The 25650-nt window shown below is 40.6% G+C and overlaps 1 protein-coding gene across 1 annotated transcript in view; it reads left to right on the top strand.

Moving 5' to 3' along the window:
• The window catches only part of LOC124789624 (serine/threonine-protein kinase Nek8-like), a 319457-nt gene that overhangs the window by 190564 nt on the left and 103243 nt on the right, over positions 1-25650 (top strand). Inside the window, exons 15-17 of the mRNA XM_047257042.1 lie at positions 2034-2169; positions 18554-18701; positions 18829-19041. Coding sequence (XP_047112998.1) covers positions 2034-2169; positions 18554-18701; positions 18829-19041 — 497 coding nt within the window. The remainder of the gene's footprint in view (positions 1-2033; positions 2170-18553; positions 18702-18828; positions 19042-25650) is intronic.

Here is a 25650-nt window from a genome sequence, read left to right as displayed (position 1 = left end):
GAAACACTGGCTGCATTGCAAGTGCATTGACATCTGCAGGTGTTAGTGCCAAGACTCACCGCCTCTGTCTGTGTAGAGGCACTTTTGGAGTAGGCTTCTGAACCACGGATGCAAAAGATGTAGCAAATGTGGGAGGTTGCATCAACTTGTAGATCTTTTCGGCCTCACCATAGGGGATATGCTTGGTTGTTTTTATTTCCTGGAGTTTGGGTTCCTCTAAAAATATTCAGCAGTCCCTACTCCATACAGGGTGGTTTCCAGAGAAATTGATACAGGTGGCTGGAGACGAGCAACTAACTCCTTCATGAGCAGCCTTACCACAGTTGCCACAAGTTGCTTCGCCTTTACACCCTAAGGTGGTATGCCCAAAATGCTGGCATTTAAAACAGAGCATTGGGCTCGGGAAATAAGGTCTCACACTAAGGCGAAGGAAGCCAGCTTTAACATGTTCAGGAAGTTTCGTGCTACTGAAGGTCAGAATAAAGGAGTCAGATTTGACAAGATTGCCATCAACCCTCTTCATGATATGTTGGACATCAACAATACCTTCCGGAGCCCCCTCATATTGCAGTTCTTCCTTGGGAATGTCAACTAGATCCCGGCATGTCACAACACCTTTGCTATAATTCAAGGTGCTGTGCAGTTCAGTGTCTATGGCATACTCCCCAAGGCATTTAGCAGATTGGAAGTTAGTTGCTTGCTGGGAAGCGGAAGTTTCCACTAGCAAGGCCCCATTACATAAGCGCTTCACCAATTTTAAGGAGCCACAGATCACCTCCAAACCCTTTTGTATATAGAAGGGCAAAACCTTCTCGAAACTACCCTCCTTCCATTTCACAATGAGGAACAAGAAGGGCCAGAGTCAGTGGGACTGACTGCACGAGCCCTCTTACGAGACTGGGTGTTAGAACCTTCCAGCAGCCCATCCTTTCCACTGGGAGGAAGAAAAGAGGATTTTGAAGGATTCATCTTGGTCCCACAAGCAGCTAGGGAACTAGAAGTCCACCTAGACAGCCCCATGTGCCTAGGTAAGCCTTATACAACTGAGGTGCGGCAAGTTCCCCAGAGGTTGCCCGCTAACAACTGTTCCAGCTCAACAACCATGCATACTATTAGCATGCAGCACACCTTGAGATTGAGGGGTTGTTTACAGAGGTTTATTCCATCCTCGCGATCCAGGCAGTCAAGCCAAGATCCCCATTCCCCGAGACTCACAACGTTCCACTGCTGCACCGCACAGTGGTCGCAGAAGTATGCTCAGAGCTTACGGTGAATGGGGACTGGCGGTGCTTACCAGTCCCCAGCTCACCAAGCCCATACCCGGCACCTGAATGCCGAGCCCCTGAGGGCTCCTCTCTGGTATCTGGGACCTTAAGACGAAGGGTGTTTGATACCAAACTCGCCGTGTTGGCCTTTTGTTTCCTTGGCCTGCCCTGCCATACTGGATAATGAAACATGACCACTAAATAAATGCTTGGAATCTACACTTTGCCAAATAAAATGGTTCTCTTTATGAAGATATGCCAAGTAAAATGGTTCTCTTTATGAAGATACCGATTCAAAATTATATTTTAACCAACCTATTTGGAAACTAAAATTATCAGAAGTTGAATTAAAAACTTGTACTAATAATTGTTATGTCACGTATTAATTAAATATGCCAGTCTGTCACATCTTCACATGTCCACCTGGCATGATGGATATTAAGAATCAATACTTTGAATGTGTTTATGTGATCTCACTGATTTTATACATGTCAGCACACTTGAAACTGGCCTATAAGATTGGAACAAGTTAGTTTTGCATATGCACTGAATAACACATTATGGACAAGGAAAATCGTTGACAGGTTATCATTTCCAACAATATTTTAACTAATTTACAAGCTCTATATATATCCTTTGTAAAAATATGAAATTTTTGTTTCCATTTAACTATGTTCTCTGCTGTAGTGGCTATAACTGTTGTTGCTGCTGTGCAGGTTGCATATTTTATTGCCACAAACACTAATAAACTTTTCATTATTTTTTTAGAGAATCTGCTAAGTGTTGATGTCATCATGCTAGCTTCTGCTGCTCAGCATGTTGTGATCCTCAGTGCAGATGGTGATTTATTCTCATGGGGAAGAGGTGATGGTGGAAGACTCGGCATTGGAACTGAGGACGATCGGTTTGCATCAATATTTAATTGGCCATTTCTTCTTCTGTTAAAATGTAGCATTTTGTCTATTGTGTTCTCATTGCATATAAAGCAGTTGTTGATATCTTCATGTTTGATAATAACTGAGCAACTGTCAAACTTCCACAGGAGCCATGCCCAAATTTTTGGAGTCGATTTTTGAGAAAACACAGGCTTCCGAAGTATTGTCAGTTGTCCATTTGTTACAAAGAAAAAATATATAACATTGATATGGCACAGGTTAGCGGGTGAGAGGAGTGGTCAGATACTGGCCCATAAATATCAGCAACTTAGTATAAACAATATTTATCATACAATTCAAAAATTTCTTTCATCAAGACATTAATCACACTAGCCTGTGGGAACAGTGCTAAATTACTGTAGGCCCAGACCATAGACCTTCAAGTCCACAAAAGACAAGCATACATAAATATTCCAGAGTTCAGATGTGATGTGTGTATCCTTAAATAAAATGGGCATTTAATCCAAAAGCATTAAAAGGTACAATTTAGGAAAATGTGATGTATGTCACCTTGGAGAAATGCAAGACTTTACTTAGACTGAAACAAAAGATATAATATAAACATGATGCATGTCACCTTTAAGAAAACAGAAATTTACTTAGATAAAATCCAAAGATATAATATGGCTTAGATGTGATGTATGCCACTTTTAAGAAAACAGAAATTTACCTAACATAATCAGAAGACATAATATAGCTTGTACATGATATATACCACTTTAAAAAAAAATGGTAATTTACTTAATGGAACCCAAAGATATAATATACTGTAGATGTCATCCCAGGATTAAGAAAATACAACACATTTAATTAAAACAACCCCAAATTATACGCTAACTGGATATGAGGTGCAGCACCCTTAAGGGAAGCAAGTATTCTTTTGCTAAAACAATTTACATGCATGTCACATGCAGAAAATTACATAACACTGTTTCAATAGGATGGAATAACATATCTGTAACAGCCAGTGCTAGTTATGAAAGATGTGACTCCAAGTTGGGCCAAAAATAACTGTACAATACAAGATAATCACAAAAGCAATCTATCAAAATTTTTCAATAACCACCACTCCACACTGGAGCCTTAGCAATAGAGGCTTGATATCAATTACTGAAGTGGTGTAACCAAATAACAGGGAGTAGATTTTGATTAAGGCATAAGTTTAAATTATGGCAGTAAGAATGCCTACTGCTGAGATGATGTTAGTTAGCCTTAAAACAAAATAACGAATCCTAAAGATAATGATATTGGAAGAATCTAAATTACTCACTGGGTCAATTACATGTAACCCTCAACAACCGATAAGTAAGCACTTTAATTGTAGTTGACAATACCAATCATGAGACAACATGCTGCTATACAAGGCAGAATGGTGTGAGTGGTACACAAATTTAAACAGAGCCAATGACCAGCCATTGCCTGGCCTCAACTAACTTCCATTAACTTACAAGTGGGCTTCTGCACATATATTAGAGGACATAGCATATTACTGTAATTAAGTAAAAGATAAGGAATGGCATTCAGACACCATGGGAACAAAGTATTGACATCAGTAGACACAGTCCTGTGTGAATTTATAGTCACTGCAGTTGCCTCTGAACATGAACTGACTTCATGCAAATGACAGGCACATAAATCTTGTACAGATCAGTGACTCATGTGCCCTCAGACAGCCTAATAATGTCAGTTAAACACAGTCACAAAATATCTTAACACCAACAATGGCAATTAAGGAACACCATCAAGGCCAAAATTAAATTCAAACTTTATTTGACTGGTGTTATACAAGAGATACTGGAGAGATAAGATTTGACTCATCTACATTATTGAGCACTACCTGCACATAAATTGTGTGTCTCAGAATATCTGACAAAACACACACACACACACACACACACACACACACACACACACACGTGCACACACAAGCACAGGCACACTATATAAATCACAAGGTTCAATAACCACTATACAGGCGGATGCACTTACACTAGGTGTACTACCCTACTGTGACACTGGTAGTGAATAGGAATGCAGGCGTATCCACAGGCTTGTTAACTACACATTTCCAAAAGTGAGCTTCTTGTAAGCCTTTCATTTCCACAACTGTGGCAGTAAATAGCTAGATATACCAAATGTTCTGTGAATACTAACAGAAGTACAGGTATCTCAAATCCATGCCATACAAACACTGTTTACTGCCACCAGTATCCATCAGCAAAGTTCATTACAACAGCCCTTCAGAGCTACTCAGCACACACTGTCTCTCCATGCTACTCATGCAGGCCCTTCCAACCTCTCCCTTCACTAACGACATGACCTCCAGTCATCAGACCACTGCCAAAGACGCTGCTACGCTGGTTATACCAAAACACGTGACTAAATAATTGATATACCCACTGCATGACACAGATATATTTCATTTATCTTACATACAGTACAATTTATTCCTCTCTTTTACAAATAAGGAAATTAATCATGTTTTGCCAACCTCTGATAACCAAGAGTTGGCACTCTCCATACACTAAGTTGTGCCTCCATACATCTTACATACACCTTAAACTCCCCAAGTTTACCCTATACACCAAACACTAATATCCCACAAATTCTTATAAACTTCACACGGAAATTAGACATATATACACACATTTGTACACACCTATTAAACTCTTTCTTCTATGAACAATTACAGCTCTGTCATGTTTTGTAGCCCTAGTAATTTTGTCAATACAGGATACACATTTGGGTGTGGACTGTCAGAAGAGGTTTTTTTTATTTCTCCATTGACTTTAATAGATTTCTCATCAAGCTACAGTCCCAGATCTATATATATATATATATAAACCAAAGATGAGGTGACTTACCGACTATCGACCTGCCAGCGCTTTTGTTCGGTAAGTCACCTCATCTTTGGTTTTAATATAATTTTTCCCACGTGGAATGTTTCCTTCCATTATATATATATATATATATATATATATATATATATATATATATATATATATATATATATATATATATATATATAGATAGATAGATAGATAGATAATCTTATAACTCCCATCCTATCACTTTTTTCTTTCATTTATCATCTTCTCTGTATAAGTCTTCACTGCATCCTCTCTTTTTACTGTGGTTACCAGTTGACCTGGTGGAAATCCACCACCTCAATGAGAAACAACTTCAGCTTGCTTCCTGTCATTCATTCTAATGGTGAGTACCCTGCAAGCATTACTCTTAACTCTATTTGATATGCCTTCAAATGATCTGACAAACTCCAACCACTTACAATGTTTGTTATTTAAATACATTCTACACAGGCAGCTAATTTGTTGTATATAGTACTCACACAGGTTACATGTTGGTTGGTATACTGATGTATTTATGTGTTTGATACCTTGATTATTCATGAAATCATTCTACACTCTATATGTAATTTGTGATCTGTTGTCAGACAATAGCCTCTCTGGCTAGAAATCCTTTTCCAGTTTGAGAATAAGAGTTTTCCTGTTAGCCTTCTATATTGAATACAGTTTGATAATCTTTGAAAACAAATCAATAACCATAAATATATTCTTCATACCACCTCAACCATTTGGGAGTGGCCCAAAATTGTTTACAGCCAATAGCTCACTAACTTTGCTATGGATGGTACCTCGAATTTCCCCCTGATGTGAGGTAGTGCAATGTCTCTCCCACTTGAATTTGTCACAAGTGGCCAACTGAGCACACACCCATCTTGCTAGTTTTTTATGTGCACATACCCCTCAATGATTTCTACACTCTTTTGCCGAAAACGAGGTAGAGAGGGCGAGCAACAATGGATGCCCCAGGAATGAACTCAGAAAAGCCTGCAGTTCTTGCAACAAGGGATGCAGCAGATCTGTAGCAGCTCTGACAAGACTCTCCATGGGTTGGATGACATGCTGCGGGATGGTGTGGCCCAAATACGCAACAGACGGTTGGAAAAATTTAGACTTTGACAGATTGCAGTGCAGACTCACAGGTGCCCTGAGATTGTGCAGGTGGTCACTCGTAATACGTCTGGTAATGACAACGTCATCCACGTAGTTGAAACAGTGCAGAGTAATGGACATGACCTCTTCCAGATAGTGATGAAAAATTGTGGAGGCACTTGCCACCCAAAGCAAAAGCCGTTGGTATTGATACAGGCCAAAAGATGTATTAAGAACTGTGATAAATTGGACATCTCATCCAGAGGTAACTGGTGACAAGGGATGTGTCCTGTTCAGTAGAGGAAATGGGAAATGCCTATACACTTTTGATCCTAACAAACCACTGACAGTACAAAGTGGAGGCAGCCCTTGCCCATTGGAATGCAGATAGCTCAGAGCAGCCACTGGCATTTGCATCCAAAACTCTCAGTTCAGCAAATGTCCATTAATCCAGGGTGAGAAGATGGCTCTGGCCATTCTGTATGCTGTCACCAAATTTCATGTTTTCTTGTATTGTATGAAATTGTAACTAATTATCAAGCTCAAGCCATTAATTTTGTTAGTTAGTTGATCTGCCCAGGTATCCAGTAAGGGAGCCCACATGTTGCAGAAGTGAGCCTTGCTCCTCTCCAAATACAACTATGACATTCACTTTCTCCTCGATGGGTGTTATGCCAGTGCAGACACCTTATCCCAGATGCCTGTTGGCCTAGACCCCAAGTTTAATCAAGAAGTGCTCATGTGTTTTCATTTGGATGTCTCCTCCCACCAAATAGTCGATGGGTTTCTGATCATTGGTGCCCAAGTTGCCAAGGCAACAGCACCTGTCTCTGTCCTCAAGCCGGTAGTTTTCCTTCACCAGAAGATTCAGTTTTTCCATCCTCTGGGCCATGCTTCCAATTACCATCATTACAGCTTTGTCTTGTGCCATTTTCTCTTGGTCTGAGATGGTGTCCTCCTCTCCACAGTCTGTGCAGCTGCCATGGTGGTTATTCTCACAAGTTCACATTGTGAGGTCTTACAGCTGTTACATGAGGGTCACTGGGGTGTTTCCTGGCTTGCAGTCATGTGTATTAGTCCAGCATTGACTGGGAGCTGGTTCATTTGTTTGCTGTATGTCCCCAGTGTGCTAGTCAACTGGCAGTTCCCAAGGCTTCATTCCACCTAAGGCCTCAAGCAACTCAGCCCTGGGAACACATCCATGTGGATTTTGTGGGTTTGTTTCTGAATGTGTTTTGGCTGATCATCATTGAAGTGTTTTCGCAACTACCATTGGTGTTACAGTGCTCCTTAGCCACTACTAAAGTCACTAATCAGGCTCTCTCAAAAATGTTTTCTGTCAAAGATCTCACAGTTACTCTCATTTCTGATAACAGACCTTAGTTCCTGTCTCAGGTGTTTCATGATTTCAGCATGTGGTCGGGCATTTGACATGTTCACTCCCTTTCCTTTCAGCCCCAATCTAACAGGGAAGTGGTGTGCATGGTTCAAACCTTACAACCCAGATGAATAAATATCTGCAGGACTTCCCCACTGAGAAGTACTGCAGTTTTTTCTGGTGGCTTACTAGATGACGCTTATTGGTTCCCATAGCCTTGCTGAACTTCTCCACAGGTGTCAACTGAGGACACTGTTCCATATCCTCCATCCAGGACCTTGCACACCATCTTCTGCCACTGTGAAGAGATTTCCACTAGGTATAGCACTTTGGGTGTGTTGTTTTGGTTGACACCCCCACTGTTTGCCAGCAGTCATCATGTGTCAGAATGGCCATTGTGTCTTCACCATCCAGAATGGAGAGCAAAAGTTCCAGTGCAGTGCCAACAAAAGCAGTTCTGCATCTGGATGGGCACTTACCTCCTCTCTCGTGCTCACCACATCACTAACTGCTGTGCCCCTGTTGCTGGTTGTTGCCTATCTGCTGGTGTTCCAGCCTCCTCTTCTGTGTGTGTTAGAACCTCCACCCAATGAGCTTATGACTTTGCAGCCCTCAGCAGCAGCTCCAGTGGCCCTCCAGACAGCGGGCATGCCCCTTGCCAGTTCAATGTCTCCTGCACAGCCTCAGCCTGTGGTGGAGTTGCCTCCACCTTCCACACTGCCGCTGGACATCACCTTGGATCCCGGCTTCTATTGCCCATTGCCGATGCTGTTGTCTAGTGCTCCAAGGCATGGCTGTCGAGATACTCCTCATGCAAGCCACTTTCACCCATATTCTAAGGTCTCCAGTGGCTGGGAGTTGCTCTCCCCTCTTGTGTCTGAAGCCTCCAGAGGCTGCCATTGATGGATGTGTGTGCAATTCTCCTCTGTGCACTCTACTGGCTGACTGACAGCTTATAGGCTCAGCCAGCCTTGCCCTCAGTTACATGTTGACATTTCAACTAGGATTATCAGACCAGTAGTGTAGCCACTCTGCCACAAGCATCTTTTGTAACAAGTTATTTCTAAATGTAAAAACCGGTGGGTCTGTCATTGTCTCTGTGTGCTTGTTGGAATATACATATGTGACTTTGTCTGCTGTTCTTTGCAATAGTGTATGTAAACTGATGAAGGTTATTAGTGGTTATCATTTGTATTTCTTAAAAAAATTGCTTTCTCTGTGTTTTCACTGTCTTCAATATCTGGTTACTGAAGCTTACATGTTATCAGTAGTATTACTTAAAACAATAGTTTTTCTGTATCAACAATATATCTGTCAGTAATTTTGTTTATTCTGTATAAAACTTGCAACATGACATGTCTGATAACATCAAACTAACCTAATTAAGCAATAAATTGGAAATAATGACCAGTTCAAACTAAAATTAAAAACATACCTCTTTAGTCATTCCTTTGGCAAATTGTCTGATTATCCAGATCTAAGATTTGACAAGTTCTGTCAGCTACATACTAATTAGTGGTAAATACATGGCTTACATCTAAATTTGTATGAAGATCTTCCACATTCTTCTACTCAGAATTGAAAGTTTTGTGCTGACGGATCACAGTTTCTAAACACTTTGCCATCACATTCTTTACAGAGAAATGTATTTCTGTCTTACCCTTTTTGTTCAATGCAAGTGATCAAGAATACTGTAATAGCCTCTGGCTCACTGTTCCCTATTTCTGTATTCATTGAATTAAAAAGTTTTGGGCCCTTCTTTTTGCAAGTAGCATGTTCCCCTTGCAGGTGAGTTGTTTCACCAACTACTCAAGATAATTTTCAGAAAACAGGTTTTGCACAATGTCACAATATTCTTAGCCCCTCCTTCCTATTCTTAACTTGTGCTTTACTCAGTCTAAAAATGGAAATTTGAATCTCCTCCTAGATCTATGGCATGAATAAAACACTTGTACACAATATTTTTCAAACTTTTACCAAAGAGTTTCTTCATCACATCAGTATTTGATGTGAATAAATTGAAGAAAAAATCAAATTACTGTTTTGTGTTTGTCACTTATGTTTGACTAGATTATCGTACATTCCAACTTTGTATTATTATGGAGCTATAACAATAAATACACTGTCACAATTTATGTCTAGCTCATGTTTGCAGGATGTATCCTGCTCAGAATTTAATATTTCATTACTATTTATTTCTGGTGTCATGCAATTCATTTTTCCAGGTGTTAAGTGCACATTGTTACTATTAATTAGTGAGAATGATTTAGAGAATTTACCCTGAATTCTTTGACAGTAGGTAAAATGTTTTATCTATGGCTAGTTTCCACATCTTTACAATTGACCCATTCATGGCTCTGTAGTTACAACATGTAGCTATTTCATGCATGTACAAAGATGTTTCTCCTACTGAAACATCCTCATGTGCACACCATATATAAACTCCTACTTTTCCATTTTTCCCCAGTGCAGTTATTCTGTTTAGTGTTGTATACAATCTGCTTTACAGGTACTCCAACCCTTCACTTTGCTAAAACTACTCCAGTAAACAGAAGTCATTCATGCCCCTATGCCTCCTAAAACACCATTGAATTTATGTGCTCAATCTGTTTTATATCACCACTCATGACATAAGGAACAGATGCAGAGCAGTGGATAGCCACAAAGCAAATATGGAAAACACAGACACAGTCACCCAGACTCTCTCTCTCTCTCTCTCTCTCTCTCTCTCTCTCTCTCTCTCTCTCTCTCGCTCTCTCTCTGACACACACATGTATGTTGGTGCTTGCATGGTAAAACAAAATGTAAGAGAAAGTACAGGTGACGATTTCAGTAGGGAAAAGAGAAAAGAAGTATGGCAGTGTATATGCCAGCTAAAATGAGAAGGAAGAAAGGAACAAGGGGAATAACAGGCTTATATGGAGGGCTAGAAGTGGAATGAAGTGAGAATAGGAGTGTGGGGAGGCATGGAGGATGGTGACTAGGTAAAAATGTGTGCCAAACTGAGACTCTAACTCAGAAACTTTTGCTTTCTGGAAACAAATCCCTGTGTCATAGCTCAGCCATTTCTCCATGATAACCATTTTCCAGGAGTGCTAGCCCCCTTAAGGTATGCAAGGAGAACATTTATGAAGGCAGGAGAGAGGTATTGGTGGGAGCTGTGAGGGCAAATCATGAGTCATGCCTGAATAGGTCAGCCAGTACAGCATTTTCTCGTGATAAGCAATTTTGAGACCTGGATGAACAAATGTTTTTAATCTGCCAAGAAGTTTAAAATCTGTGCACACACCACTGAAGACTGAAAATTCATTCTGGGAACATATGGATGTGCATCAGTTTAGCAGGCAGCCACTGACTAACATACAAAAACGCTAGCTTTTCAAGAAAAGTGATACTTTACAAAGGTTTGTGAGGAGAGGGGGGAAGGTACATCCTGAGATTCAGGCTAAGGGAGGTACAGTAGGACAAGATGAAAAGATTCACCAGTGGGATCACAGCAGTTCACAAAAAGTGTAAGAGAAGAAAATATTTTGATAAGGAAATGATGAAATGCATATAAAAAATATAAATTGGAAGGTAAGGCCAAAATTCAATAAAAAAGACATCAACTGAAACTACGAAACACTAGTGATACAGGCAGAGAAACTAGCAGTGCAGGCAAACAACAGATTATAGCATAAAGGCAGCATGGTGGGAAAAGAGATATGAGGTGAAAAGTAAAGTAAAGTAGACAGCTGACAGACAGAAAAACTTAAGCTTGAAGCCATAAGAATGATGGCAACCACCATGATGTAAGATGGGTTTCCACCTGTGAAGCTCTGAGTTACTAGTGCTGGGAGGAACATTATGAAGTACTTGTAAAGTGAAGTAAATATTGGACAATGCTATTGCACTGCAGATTAAACTTGCAAAATATTATTGTTCCATTGATAACATGTGTTCCTTCATCTCTATTAATGGTTTAGCACTCCAATGCCTACACAGAAAACTAACTGGAGGTTATGTGGTAAGTGCTATGTCAGATGAAACTGCTACAGCAAGAACAAACATTATTCATGGAACATAGTACTTCATGGAGAAACATGTAAGATACAATGTATAGGTTGTGTGTAACATTGAACATATTGACTGGACAACAGTAATACAGGTTACAAAATAGGCCAAACATTCCTTTGTGATCACTTAAATAAAACTGTTTCTTGGCGGCTCATCAGAGCATGCCAGGGGGCTGACCTAGGTGGCCTCTATAAGGAGACCTGTGAACAGTATGGACGTGTGATCTCCGAAATCGCATGCATCATAAGTGAAGGTACATCACTCCTCCCTTCCAGGGGTAGAATACCATATACATAAAACACTAAGCACAGAAAAATACATGGTACAGGAAAATGTGTGGTAGAGAAGAAATGTATACTACAGAAAAAGCACTGGTACACTATCTGGTCAAAAGTATCCGGACACCCCCAAAAACCAGAATGGTGCACTCCGTGGAACATCATGGACTTCGAACGTCGGCAGGTGATTGGGTGTCACTTGTGTCATACGTATGTACATGAGAGTTCCACACTCCTAACCATCCCTAGGTCCACTGTTTCCAATGCAATAGTGAAGTGGAAACATGAAGGGACACGTACAGCACAAAAGCCTACTGGCCGACCTTATCTGTTGACTGATAGAGACTGCCGACAGTTGAAGAAGGTCGTAATGCGTAATAGGCAGACATCTATCCAGACCATCACACAGGAATTCCATGCTGCATCAGGACCACTGCAAGTACTGACAGTTAGGCAGGAGGTGAGAAAACTTGGATTTCATGGTCAGGCAGCTGCTCATAAGCCACACATCACACCAGTAAATGCTAAACAACACCTCACTTGGTGTAAGGAGCATAAACATTGGACAATTGAACAGTGGAAAAACGTTATGTGGAGTGACAAATCATGGTGCACAATGTGGCAATCCGATGGCAGGGTGTGGGTATGGCGAATGTCCGGTGAACGTCATCTGCCAGCATGTGTAGAGCCAACAGTAAAATTCAGAGGCGGCGGTGTTATGGTGTGGTCATGTTTTTCATGGAGGGGGCTTGCACCACTTGTTGTTTGGTGTGGCACTATCACAGCACAGGCCTACACTGATGTTTTAAGCACCTTCTTACTTCCCACTCTTGAAGAGCAATTCAGGGATGGCAATTGCATCTTTCAACACAATTGAGCACCTGTTCATAATGTACGGCCTGTGGTGGAGCAGTTACATGACAATAACATCCCTGTAATCGACTGGCCTGTACAGAGTCCTGACGTGAATCCTATAGAGCACCTTTGGGATGTTTTGGAATGCCGACTTTGTACCAGGCCTCACTGACTGACATCGATACCTCTCCTCAGTGCAGCACTCCATGAAGAATGGGCTGCCATTCCCCAGGAAACCTTTGAGTGCCTGATTGAACGTATGCCTGTGAGAGTGGAAGCTGTCATTAAGTCTAAGAGAGGGCCAAACCCATGCTGAATTCCAGCATTACCGACGGAGGATGCCACAAACTTGTAAGTCATTTTCAGCCAGGTGTGCGGATACTTTTGATCACATCCGATAAAACACTGGTACTGAAAAAGTATTGGTACCGAAAAAGCCCTGGAGCACTGGTACAAGAAACACACTGGAACCATGGGAAAAAAAAAACACTGATCTCACAAGGCACTGAGAAAACATTGATGACTGCACTGACGTCCATTTCATCGCCTGATGATGGTGACTACTGCAGAATGTCACAGGCAGACAGTGGTGATTAGGGGCAGAAGTGATGAGGGAGCAGTTTGGTGCTCCTCCACCCTCTCGTAAGAGACTGTAGGGCAGGACTGGGGACAGCATCTCCATAGCGAGCGACATCCTTGTCAAGGTCAGTGGTCAGTGCCGGAGGTGTCAGTGAGTGTGTCAGTGTTGATAGTCACACAGGACACAGCAATGGAGTTGGCAGTGGGTGCAGTGTCAGGTGCAGTAGGGGCTGCACCAGCAATGGCAGTCTAGGAGGGGGGCCAGAGGCAGGAACCCTAGACAGTGATCTGCCAGGCAGCAACCCATGATGCAGCACAAACTGGACCATCTGCAACAGTGGAACAGGCATTGGTGGCAGGGGAGGTGGTGGGCCCTCTGGAACAGACCTCACTGTGCACAGCTGGAGCTGGTCAAAGCAACAAGCTGTTCACCCATTAGGAGTACAGACAATGCACAGGCACCAACCCTGGCAACATTCGATGACACCAGACACCCAGTTCAGCAGCAGCCAAAACCAAAAGCCCAGACATGTGCACCTGGCCAGTGTCATTGCAGAGCCGGTGATGCCAGCAGATACAGCATTGAATCTAGCAGGTGAAGGAGGGTCCATGGTTGATGTCCATGCAGCAGCTCCACCAGGCTCCTGTCCCACACCAGAGTGAAGCAGTACAAATTAACAAAATGGTCTAAAGCACCTTCAGGTGAACTTCCAGATAACATACTTCCACATCTGAGTTTTATAAGTCCAAACCATGTGTTCAGCCTCATCATTAGATTGAGTATGTACAGTGGAGCTGTGAGGTGGCAAACATTACTAGCCTGACAAAAAGATGCAAATTCTTGAGAAACAAACTGGGGTCCATTATCAGTAACCACGGCATATGGAAGTCCCTCAATTACAAAAATGTTAGACAGGGCTGAAAACTGGCCACCATGGAGATGGATGACAATGCGCCATGTAGGGAAATGTGGAATACATGTTGACTACAATGAGCCAATACTGATTTAGGAAAGGCCCAGCAAAATCGACATGTAGATGTTTCCACGGGCACTGCAGCATTGACCAGGGGGAAGAGGGCACCTGTGGGGCCATCTGTTACTGAACATAGTAGGTGCAAGGAGCAATAAGGGACATTATGTCCCCATCTATATCCAGCCAGTACACATGCCAGTGGACCAAAGTTTTGGTGTAAGAGGTCCCACAATGACTGACATGCAGAAGCCGCAGTACATTACAGCATGGAATCACAACCTGTGGAACAGAGTCCTCTGTAGCTTATAAAAAACTCCATCAAACACAGAGAGGCTGTTCTGGGGGAGACATCATTAGACAAGGGATCTGAGGAACGGCTCAGGGATTTCTCTGGCCACCTGTGCTGATGTTATAGTGGCACTAGTGGTCGGGAAACCATTGACCGCTTTCTTGTTCTCAATTCTAAATAGAATCAAAGTAGGTCCTCCTGATTAAATGCCAGTTATGGCCTGATCAGAACGCATGTTGCATCATTGGCTGGTAATGGATCTGATAATGATAACAGAAGAGGAAAGAGCCCACCATTCCAAATGATGCCCTGTCTTGTCCAGCACAGAGGCCAAAAGGTTAAAAAGAGCAACCAATGGCTTGTGATCCATGATTAAATGGCACTTAGAACCATAGAATAAGACATGAAATTTCTTAAGGGCAAATACAGTGGCTAAAGCCTCCTTTTCAACCTGAGAATACCAGTGTTGAGCAGGAGATAAAGTCTTAGAAGCATAAGTAATTTGTCATTCAGACCTGTCTGTGTATTTATGCACCAACACTGCACAAAGACCATGCTAAGAGGCATCTGTAGCCAACAAGAGATGTTGACCAGGCTGAAAAGTGGCCACACACCTTGCAGATTGAAGCTTAGGTTTAAGCAAAGTGAACGCTTGGTCAAAAGCTGGGGCTCAGAAAAAAAGAGCACATTTTTATGCAAAAGCACACGCAGAGGCTGAACAACAGTGGATGCATCTGGTAAAAACTTATGGTAGTATGCAACTTTATCTAGAAATGCCTGCAGTTTCTTAAAGGATGTGAGTCGCAGCAAGCCCTTAGTTGCATCAACATGGTGATGCAACAGCTTGACTCTTGTGGTAGAAACCACAAAACCTAGGCTCTCTATTGGTGGCTGAAACACTGAGATTTGGCAAGATTGCACTTGAAACCCACAGACTGCTAAACAGGAAACAACAATAGGAGATTGCAAAGGTGGCCTTTGGTGGAAGATACAATGATATTGAGGTAATTGATGCAGCCAGTTACAGAGGCTGTGAGTTGTTTCTAAAAACACCAAAAAATTGTAGGCCTGCTAGTTATGCCAAAAGGCAAGTGTTGATATGGGTATGGAGATATGATTCTGACAAATCAATTCAGGAAAAGCAGTAGACACCTGACACTATTGCAAGCAGCTCATCAAGGCGAGGCAAGGTATCTCAGAGACTGTGCATTATCATGAAACTGAAGTTGCCACAAAGGTGAAAGTTACCTATTGGCTTCTTAACAATGACCAGTGGTGTAGCCCATTCACTGGAAGAAACAGGCCGAACGACCCTAAGCTATGTCAAGTGGTCTAATTCGGCCTTGACAGAGTCATGAAATGTGAATGACACCTGTTGTGGGAAAAAAGGGGGGGGGGGGGGGGTAGCAGGTGGACTCTTTCATGATAATGTGGGCCTGAAAAACTGGTAGCATAACAGAGCCCAGGGGAAACAGGGGCTCGAGTTGATGATATGCAACTTGATCTGACACTAAAGTTACCTCATTGGCAATGAAGAAACAGACCATTAAACACATCTAACCCAAATTGGTCTGCAGTATGGGAATGATCCACAAGAAAGGTGAGAGGGTGAACAACAGATCTGTAAGAGACATGAGCGGAAAACTGAGCTAGGATTGGAATCTGCTGTTTTCTGGAGTTAACCAACTTCCGTTAAACCTGTGTGTGTGAAGAGGAGGGGGGGAGGGGGCAGCGAGGACCAAAGTACACGTATGTTTGTGTTTACTAAAGTCACTGCAGCTCCTGTTTCCACTTACATTTTTAACAGTATATTAAACACAAACAAGTTAATAAACAATCTGTTTGGGGAAACAGTCCTTGTAGAGATACAGTTTATGTCCATTGGTGTTAATGTGCCCACCACATTTGAAGAGGAGTTACACAAAAATGAAATGTTGCCTTCTTTTGACACTTTTTGCAAACCACTCAATGCTTATGGCATGCATAATGGTCTTGTTGGATGAAGAAGTATGCGCAAGATGGAAGAGGGCCCTTGGCCACTGCAGTGAAGTGTCCTGCTGCTGTTGTGGCCATAACCGACGCTGCCTCATGCAATGCTCAGTCAAAGGTTGTACTGGATCAATGGCTTCCCCGTCATATTGAACACTTGCAGTCTGCCCCACAGACGATGATTGAGCAACTTCCAATACCTCTCCCAAGACAGCAATCTGATCACCTGCAGCCCATTACACTTCAAAGGACCGTGCTATATTGAGAACATATGTAAGCATCGAATTATCACATTGAAGTGCTTTTTCATGGACTTCCCTTTCTGGGGCAAGATGAATAATGTCATCATGCACCATTTGATCAGTGTAGGATTCTTGATGGGTACCTGTGAACAAATTTACAGTGGTGGCTCAACCCTTGTAATTCTGCAGCCAAGGCTTTGGAAGATTGGTTTGGACATTTCTGTCAATGGTTAAATTCTACACATGTTGCAATGACATGCATTCTGTCACAGTAATAGGTTGAGAAAAGCTTGCACACTTCATCAAGTGATAAGGTGGCCAGTTAGTGCAAAGGCACAAGTTGGCACAACATCTGATAACTAAGTGGTGAAAGCCAGGAAAGAAAGAAAGCCCTACACAGATTTGCTTCATCCATGCGAAAAACCTTGAAATGTTGGTGTAACCAAGTTTCATAGGGGTCCCAGTATTCAGCCAATCATCATATGATGGAAGGGATGATGGTTGCACTGACAGGAGAGTAACCTGTCACAAACACACAGATGCCACTCGATTCAGAGCAGTAGTGAGTGCTTGCTGTTGTTTCACGAAAGCTTGCTGCTGGGCAATGATATGTTGGAGTATTTCTTCCATCAAAACATTCATTGGGTGACAGAGAACTGACACAAACATGCGGAGAAAATGTAAACTTCACTCATTGCCGAGTTTGCTATAGCAAGAACAAATGTGATTCATAGAAAGTAGTACTTAATAGAGAAACACGTAAGGTACAATGAAGTACATGTTGTGTGTAGCACTGAACACATGAACCAGACAACAGTAATATAAGTTATAGAACAGGCCAAGCACTCATTTGCGATCGCTTAAATAAAACTGTTTCTTTGGCATCTCACCAGAGTATGCCAGGGGGCCAACACAAGTGGCCTTTATAAGCAGGCATGTGAACTGTACGGGCTCTTGATTTCTGAAATTGTGCAACTCATGAGTGAAGGTATATTATTAATACTAGTAGAGAACTTGTTTGATTCACTCCTCATCATCATTGCATCATAATAATGAGAAGTTCAGTACTGTTTGTGAGAAGTAATGAAAATGATGTGCGTCCAGAAAAACGAGGTTGAGCATTCAGTTAAGGTTTTGTGAATAAGCCTTAGTCCTAAAATGTATTTACAATTCTGCCACTAATGAACAATTTGAGTATTAAATAAGTCAAAATTATAACAAAATATTGAATTTCTAACTGCAACAACTCTAGTTTATATATTCTTTTTTAAGTTCTGAATAGTTTCTCTATATTACCTATGTAAAATGAGTCAAAGATTTGTTCAAACATATTGAAACGATCTGATTTCAAATTTTAGCAATTGTTCCATCTATAGCTGACTTGCTGACTGTGGGTATAACACTCAACTACAAAAAAGAAAAAAAAACCCTGTCTCTGCTTCCCAATTCTGAGTAGTTTCTCTATGTTACCTATGTAAAATTAGCCAAAGATTTGTTCAAACATATTGAAATTAATTGATTTCAGATTTTAGCAAATTGTTCCATCTATAGCTCCTTACTGACTATGGGCATGACACCCAACAACAAATAAGAAAAAAAACCCTGTCTCTGCTTTCCAATACAAATATCAAATAAGAAAATCAACAATGAATACCATCAAGTGGACTTTTCAGGAAAAAATTGTAGTCATAATTTCTATAGTACTTCTTGTAATAATCATCTGACATTGGTCTTAGACATGTGCTTTTGTGAAACAGATGTGAACCACAACAAGTGCCTCTGCCAAGGGAAACAGTAGTCAGGTCTGTGCACACTGGTATTGACTGTACAGCGATTATTACCACAGATGGTTTTCTGCTCAGCTGTGGACGTAATACTCATGACAAGCTGGGATTTTCTGTCAAGGTATCTAGATAATTATATTTTCTCGGCCATCAATCAAATTCTGCATGCAGATCTTTCTGTTCAAACTAAAATTGGCATTACTTTCTTGAAAAATTCTGTATTGTTGCATTTTGTAACTGTTGGCAAGGAAAATGATGGCAAAATATTATTGCTGAAGAGAGTGAAAAGCATTCCAGCCAAGGTTCATGATATTTCACTGGGTCCCAATCATACAGCTGTTCTCATGGATAATGGTGCAGTAATAACAATGGGGCGCAATGCAGAGGGGCAGCTAGGAAGAGGACATTGCAGAGTAACGGGGCCAGCTACTGTCAAGGTGTTGGCAGACAGAGTCATTACCGTAAGTAAAAATGTTTTGTGTGTGCATACTTTCCTATGCCTGTTTGTTCTTATATAGTGATAGTTGGAGTTGGTTTCAAATGACAACAATTGAGTTCCTCTATATCATTTATAAATAAATAGTTCTAACAAGGACCATTATCTTAGACGCTGTTGTAAGTAATAAAGTACAATCTGATGAAGTATGTGATATCTGTTTCTCAAACGCAGTCAGATGTTTTGGTGTTTACTGTTTGTTACAACTGTAATTTGGTAGATATGAGCAACAACTGTATCAAATGAATTGTGTGAAAAAATAAATATCTTTATGTGGTATAAAAATGAGCCAAAATGTCTGTGGATGGTATTATTCATTTTGATCTCTATTTTTCATGAGTTTTCACTGACATAACATTTTGCTTCTACAGCTTGTGAAATTGCCACTGAGAGGTAACTAGGATTTTTTAAATTATTGCATTCTGTGTAAACAAAAGAATAGATCAAATTATATACCATGATGTTTTGTATTTAGGCAGCAGATAAAAATGGAACTCCTGAAATTGCATGCAGCTGTAGTTTCATTGTAAGTGAGGAACTTACATACATCATTGGAGCAGATGTCAACCAATCTAATCTCTTTATTTTGCATGTGCAATTTTTTTAGTCTGATGTAAATGACATAGAAGCTATCTGCATATAGAATAAAATATGCAAATACAATAAATACATTCCAACAAATATAACATCCATGCAACTGACTAAAATTCAGTATATGAATTTTATTTTTTATCCAGTGATAAATTCTGCCTTCTTCTGATTAGTTCTATATTTTTTTTATTTTAATTATTACTACCTCAGCTACAGTAGGCATAAATTTTAAATTTTTGATGGTATTCCAAGGCAAGTTTCAGGTTGTTTCCATTAGTAAGGGAAGAGCTAGTTTCCAGCTGTGCTTGTTATGTTTGACTTTTTGCTTCACTTCTAATTACCTTGTTGTCAGTGAGAACAACTCCAGTCTCGCTTCCTTCTTTCATTAATGATTACCACAGTTCCATTTCTTATGTCTCTAACATTTGCCTTTAGTGACACTCTGTACTTTTTTTCTGCCACCTAAAAAGAAAAGCCTGTTTTGATAAAAAAAGGTAATAAAATATTTTTTTGAAAACTTGTGGTTTGCACACAACTGTATTGTCGTTTTACTACACGAACAGTTTCAGTCATAAACGGACCATCTTGAGTTATTTTATGACATCTTAATCAGATGTATGACAACATATAACCACTAATAAGCATAATATCTCCAACTAATATGTCAATTCAGCTATAAATCTGCAGCACATATAGCTTACAGTACACCTGTGGCAAAGCACATGGAAAGACTGAAGTGGCATGTGACCTTCAGTCATGAACACATCATGAAGTCTACCTTGTTTGATGATGTATTTATGGCTGAAGATCACATGCCACTTCAGTCTTGCCACGTGCTTTGCCACAAATGCACTGTATGTGTTTCTGATATATAGTTGAACTGTCATGTTGGTTGCTGACATGATGTTTGATACTGGTTATGGGTTCTCATACTTCTGATGATGATACCACAAAATACCTGAAGGTGGTCTATTTATGACTGAAACTGGTTGTGTAATAAAGTGACAATATAGTAGTGCGCACACCATGATTTTTTTAAAAATTTCTAAAAGCTATAAATCATTACCTCCACAGAATAATGATAAAAAGGTACACAAAACAAACTGTTGGCTACCAGATTCAATAAACTCTTTTGAAGAGTACTGAAGATTGTAATTGTAAGAAATTCATAGTCAAATTATACTTATTATGTATGTTTGTACAAGACAGTGTAGTCAATACTTCTTGACACTTTGGTGTAGATTTAAACCCACCAACCTTCAACAGTACCTGCGTTTTGACAGCTGGAATCCATTCCACATAAAAAAAATCTCCCAGGTGTCACTCAGAAATGACGTACTTCCAGTGACAGAAACTCCCTTGCCTAGTATGCTGAAAGTCACACCAAGGCCTTCATGTGAATGCAGTATCCCCTAGACGTAGTCCACAGATAGATCACCTTTGCTATCCTTCAACTCACTCCCCTCCTCCCTTCCCACAATCCTCCCACCAACCTCAAATGTTCCATTGTCTATCAAACCTTCACAATATCCAAGTCCATCACTATGCTACTCCCAATTCTGACCCCCATCCACAGGGATCATTGTTGTTGTTGTTGTGGTCATCAGTCCTGAGACTGGTTTGATGCAGCTCTCCATGCTACTCTATCCTGTGCAAGCCCCTTCATCTCCCAGTACCTACTGCAACCTACATCTTTCTGAATCTGCTTAGTGTATTCATCTCTTGGTCTCCCTCTACGAGTTTTACCCTCCAATGCTAAATTTGTGATCCCTTGATGCCTCAAAACATGTCCTATCAACCGATCCCTTTTTCTACTCAAGTTGTGCCACAAACTTCTCTTCTCCCCAATTCTATTCAATACCTCCTCATTAGTTACGTGATCTACCCACCTTATCTTCAGCATTCTTCTGTAGCACCACATTTCGAAAGCTTCTATTCTCTTCTTGTCCATACTAGTTATCGTCCATGTTTCACTTCCATACATGGCTACACTCCATACAAATACTTTCAGAAACAACTTCCTGACACTTAAATCTATACTCGATGTTAACAAATTTCTCTTCTTCAGAAACAATTTCCTTGCCATTGCCAGTCTACATTTTATATCCTCTCTACTTCGACCATCATCAGTTATTTTACTCCCTAAATAGCAAAACTCCTTTACTACTTTAAGTGTCTCATTTCCTAACCTAATTCCCTCAGCATCACCCGATTTAATTTGACTACATTCCATTATCCTCGTTTTGCTTTTGTTGATGTTCATCTTATATCCTCCTTTCAAGACACTGTCCATTCCATTCAACTGCTCTTCCAAGTCCTTTGCTGTCTCTGACAGAATTACAATGTCATCGGCGAACCTCAAAGTTTTTACTTCTTCTCCATGAATTTTAATACCTACTCCAAATTTTTCTTTTGTTTCCTTTACTGCTTGCTCAAAATACAGATTAAATAACATCGGGGAGAGGCTACAACCCTGTCTCACTCCTTTCCCAACCACTGCTTCCCTTTCATGCCCCTCGACTCTTATAACTGCCATCTGGTTTCTGTACAAATTGTAAATAGGCTTTCGCTCCATGTATTTTACCCCTGCCACCTTTAGAATGTGAAAGATAGTATTCCAGTCAACATTGTCAAAAGCTTTCTCTAAGTCTACAAATGCTAGAAACGTAGGTTTGCTTTTTCTTAATCTTTCTTCTAAGATAAGTTGTAAGGTCAGTATTGCCTCACGTGTTCCAACATTTCTACGGAATCCAAACTGATCTTCCCCGAGGTCCACTTCTACCAGTTTTTCCATTCGTCTGTAAAGAATTCGTGTTAGTATTTTGCAGCTGTGACTTATTAAACTGATAGTTCGGTAATTTTCACATCTGTCAACACCTGCTTTCTTTGGGATTGGAATTATTATATTCTTCTTGAAGTCTGAGGGTATTTCACCTGTCTCATATATCTTGCTCACCAGATGGTAGAGTTTTGTCAGGACTGGCTCTCCCAAGGCCGTCAGTAGTTCTAATGGAATGTTGTCTACTCCCGGGGCCTTGCTTCGACTCAGGTCTTTCAGTGCTCTGTCAAACTCTTCACGCAGTATCGTATCTCCCATTTCATCTTCATCTACATCCTCTTCCATTTCCATAATATTGTCGTCAAGTACATCGCCCTTGTATAAACCCTCTATATACTCCTTCCACCTTTCCGCCTTCCCTTCTTTGCTTAGAACTGGGTTGCCATCTGAGCTCTTGATATTCATAGAAGTGGTTCTCTTCTCTCCAAAGGTCTCTTTAATTTCCCTGTAGGCAGTATCTATCTTACCCCTAGTGAGACAAGCCTCTACATCCTGTGAAAGGCCCAGAGACAATAGCTACCTAATCCATCCACCCAGCATTTCCCATTCCAGTCCTGTCACAGGCTTATCCTACCCCATCAGGAACTGGGCCACCTGTGAAAGCACCAATTTCATGTACCAACCCTGCTGCATCATTGCACTGCTTTTTATATTGGTATGATGACCAACCAGCTGTCCACCAGGATGAATGGCCACTGCCAGACTGTGGCTAAGAGCAAGGTTGACCACCCTGAGGCACAACACGGAGCTGAACATAACATGCTTGACTTCAGTGGCTGCTTCACAACCCAGGCCAACTCGATCCTCCCCTCTACCACCAGATTTTCTGAACTGCAGTGATGGAAATTGTCCTTACAGCACTTACTTTGCTCCCAAAATTATTTCCACCTCAACCTACAGTAATCTACTATTCCCACACACCCCACCCAACAGTTTCCGCCCCCTCTGTGCTATCACCTCCTCCCTATTCACGTCCCATCACCCTCATTATTTGCCACCCTCTGCCAGTGCACCCACACATCTTTCCTCTTCCCTGCTCCTCTCCATTCCAATCCTCCCTGCTCCCTCACCTCTCTGCTCCACAGCTTCCGACACTGTACTTGATAACCTTCTCATGTCTCTATGTAGTCTCTGCAAGCTCCATCACACAGTGTTCTTCTCTCGCCTCACCTGTACCCTGCTACCTCTCCTCCATCCATGCCCCATTCCAGATCACCACTTGTGACAGATGCATTCCTATTTGAGCTGTCAGAGATGGTGTTCATGAGCTCTTGAGGTGTGCTTGCTTGTGTGAATGTGTACGCATTTTCTTTTCTGAAGAAGGCTTTGGTAGAAAGCTAAATATGTAACAGTGCCTGTCAACAACTCAATATGTCTTTTTTAAAGTGAGTAGCAATCTATCCTTTTCCTGATATTGTTTCCTAATGTTGTTGTGGTGCTTCTGTTTTTTAATTTTTGGGGAAATATTTTCAAAAGTAGGCACTTTGGCAGTTAATGAAATAAATGTATAACTGTTGGTATTAGAAAGTCCTCCCAGAAACTTAAATTTCTCAGTTCTCTATAAATGCACTACAGTAATCCACTACTTCTTGTTTATTATCACTGCTAAAAAAAAACATATGAAAGAAATCATGAAATGACAAAATAATATATAAGGTAGAAAATAAATGTGAAGTAGTTTGGGAGTCAAAAAACATGAAACTGGAAAAGACAGACACAAGTATAATAATACACAAATCAAAGATGGGGGTAGAATAAGAGACATTCCACCAAAATTGGCAAATTTTATACATAACTATGACTCTGGTATTGCAGAGACATTGCAACAAAATCTTCCTAAAAGACATATAATACCTAGATGTCATTCCAGAAAAAAGAAAATTCTCTATGATATCTCTACACCGTAAATATGATGTACAAAAGATAAATGGTAATGAACAATTTACAAAAGAAACACAAAATTTAAAACCACAAAATTGGCAACAACTACAAGCAGGGCTTTTAAAAGCAGCTGAAACTGTAGCACCGCAAACAAGAACACGTAAACACCCATGGTGGACACATGAGTGTGGCCAACTGATAAATCTCAGACAACAGGCGTGGCAAAATTGGTTGTGCAACAAAAATCAAAAGACCCTACCAGGAAAACATTCACAAAAGCAGTATGAACAGTCCGTAAACAACACAAAGACAAAAAATTTCAAGACATAGAAAATGATTTCAAGAAAAACAATTCTTGAAATTTCTACAGAGCATTCAATCAAAAATTAACAAAGTACTCTCCTCCATCACTCCAATTCAAAACTGAACATGGGGAAATTGCCCATACCAACACCGAAAAAGGTGAAATTCTTGCAAAATAATTTTCAAAATTACTGAATTGTGAAAAGCCTGCAGAAAAATTTGAGTTCCATCACACATAACAAAACCCAGACTCAAAGCCACCAAGTTTACAGGAGATTAAAGAGATAATTCAGTCACTGAAAATTAACAAAGCATCAGGAGAAGACCAAGTCATCGCAGAATTATGGAAAAATGCAGGAGAAAATCTTATTGCAAAACTCAAAGAAATTATACATGAAATCTGGAAAACTGAAAAAATCTCCACAGATTGGAAGACAGCAATATACATCCTCTGTACAAAAAAGGAAGTAAAACAGACCCCCAACAACTATCGTGGAATCTCTTTATTGTCAATAACATACAAAATTCTGTCTAAAGCCCTACTAAACTGAGCAGAACCTCAGTTGCATTCAAAACTAGGCGAATACCAAGGTGGATTCAGAAAAGGTCGATCATGTGTAGAACAAATCCTTAACTTGAAAAACTCAATGAAATATTTTCATAGTACTTCAAACAAAAGTTGTGTCATCACTTTTGTCGACTTTAAAAAAGCATATGACAGAATAGACCGAGAATCCCTTTTTGAAGTATTAGCAGAATGTGGACTAGATCAAAAGACAACAAACATCATAAAAGAAACACTCATGGAGACCAAATCCAAAGTAAAATTTATGGGAGAATTGAGCACAGAATTTGAAATAGACACAGGAGTACAACAAGGGCACGTACTGTCCCCAGTGCTCTTCAATTGTGCTCTTGAAAAAGTTGTTAGAGAATGGAGAAAAGCAGGTGCACCAGTAC

The sequence above is a fragment of the Schistocerca piceifrons genome, chromosome 3 (assembly GCF_021461385.2).
Source record: "Schistocerca piceifrons isolate TAMUIC-IGC-003096 chromosome 3, iqSchPice1.1, whole genome shotgun sequence".
Classification (NCBI taxonomy): Eukaryota; Metazoa; Arthropoda; class Insecta; order Orthoptera; family Acrididae; genus Schistocerca; species Schistocerca piceifrons.
This window is presented reverse-complemented; position numbering and strand designations above follow the sequence as displayed.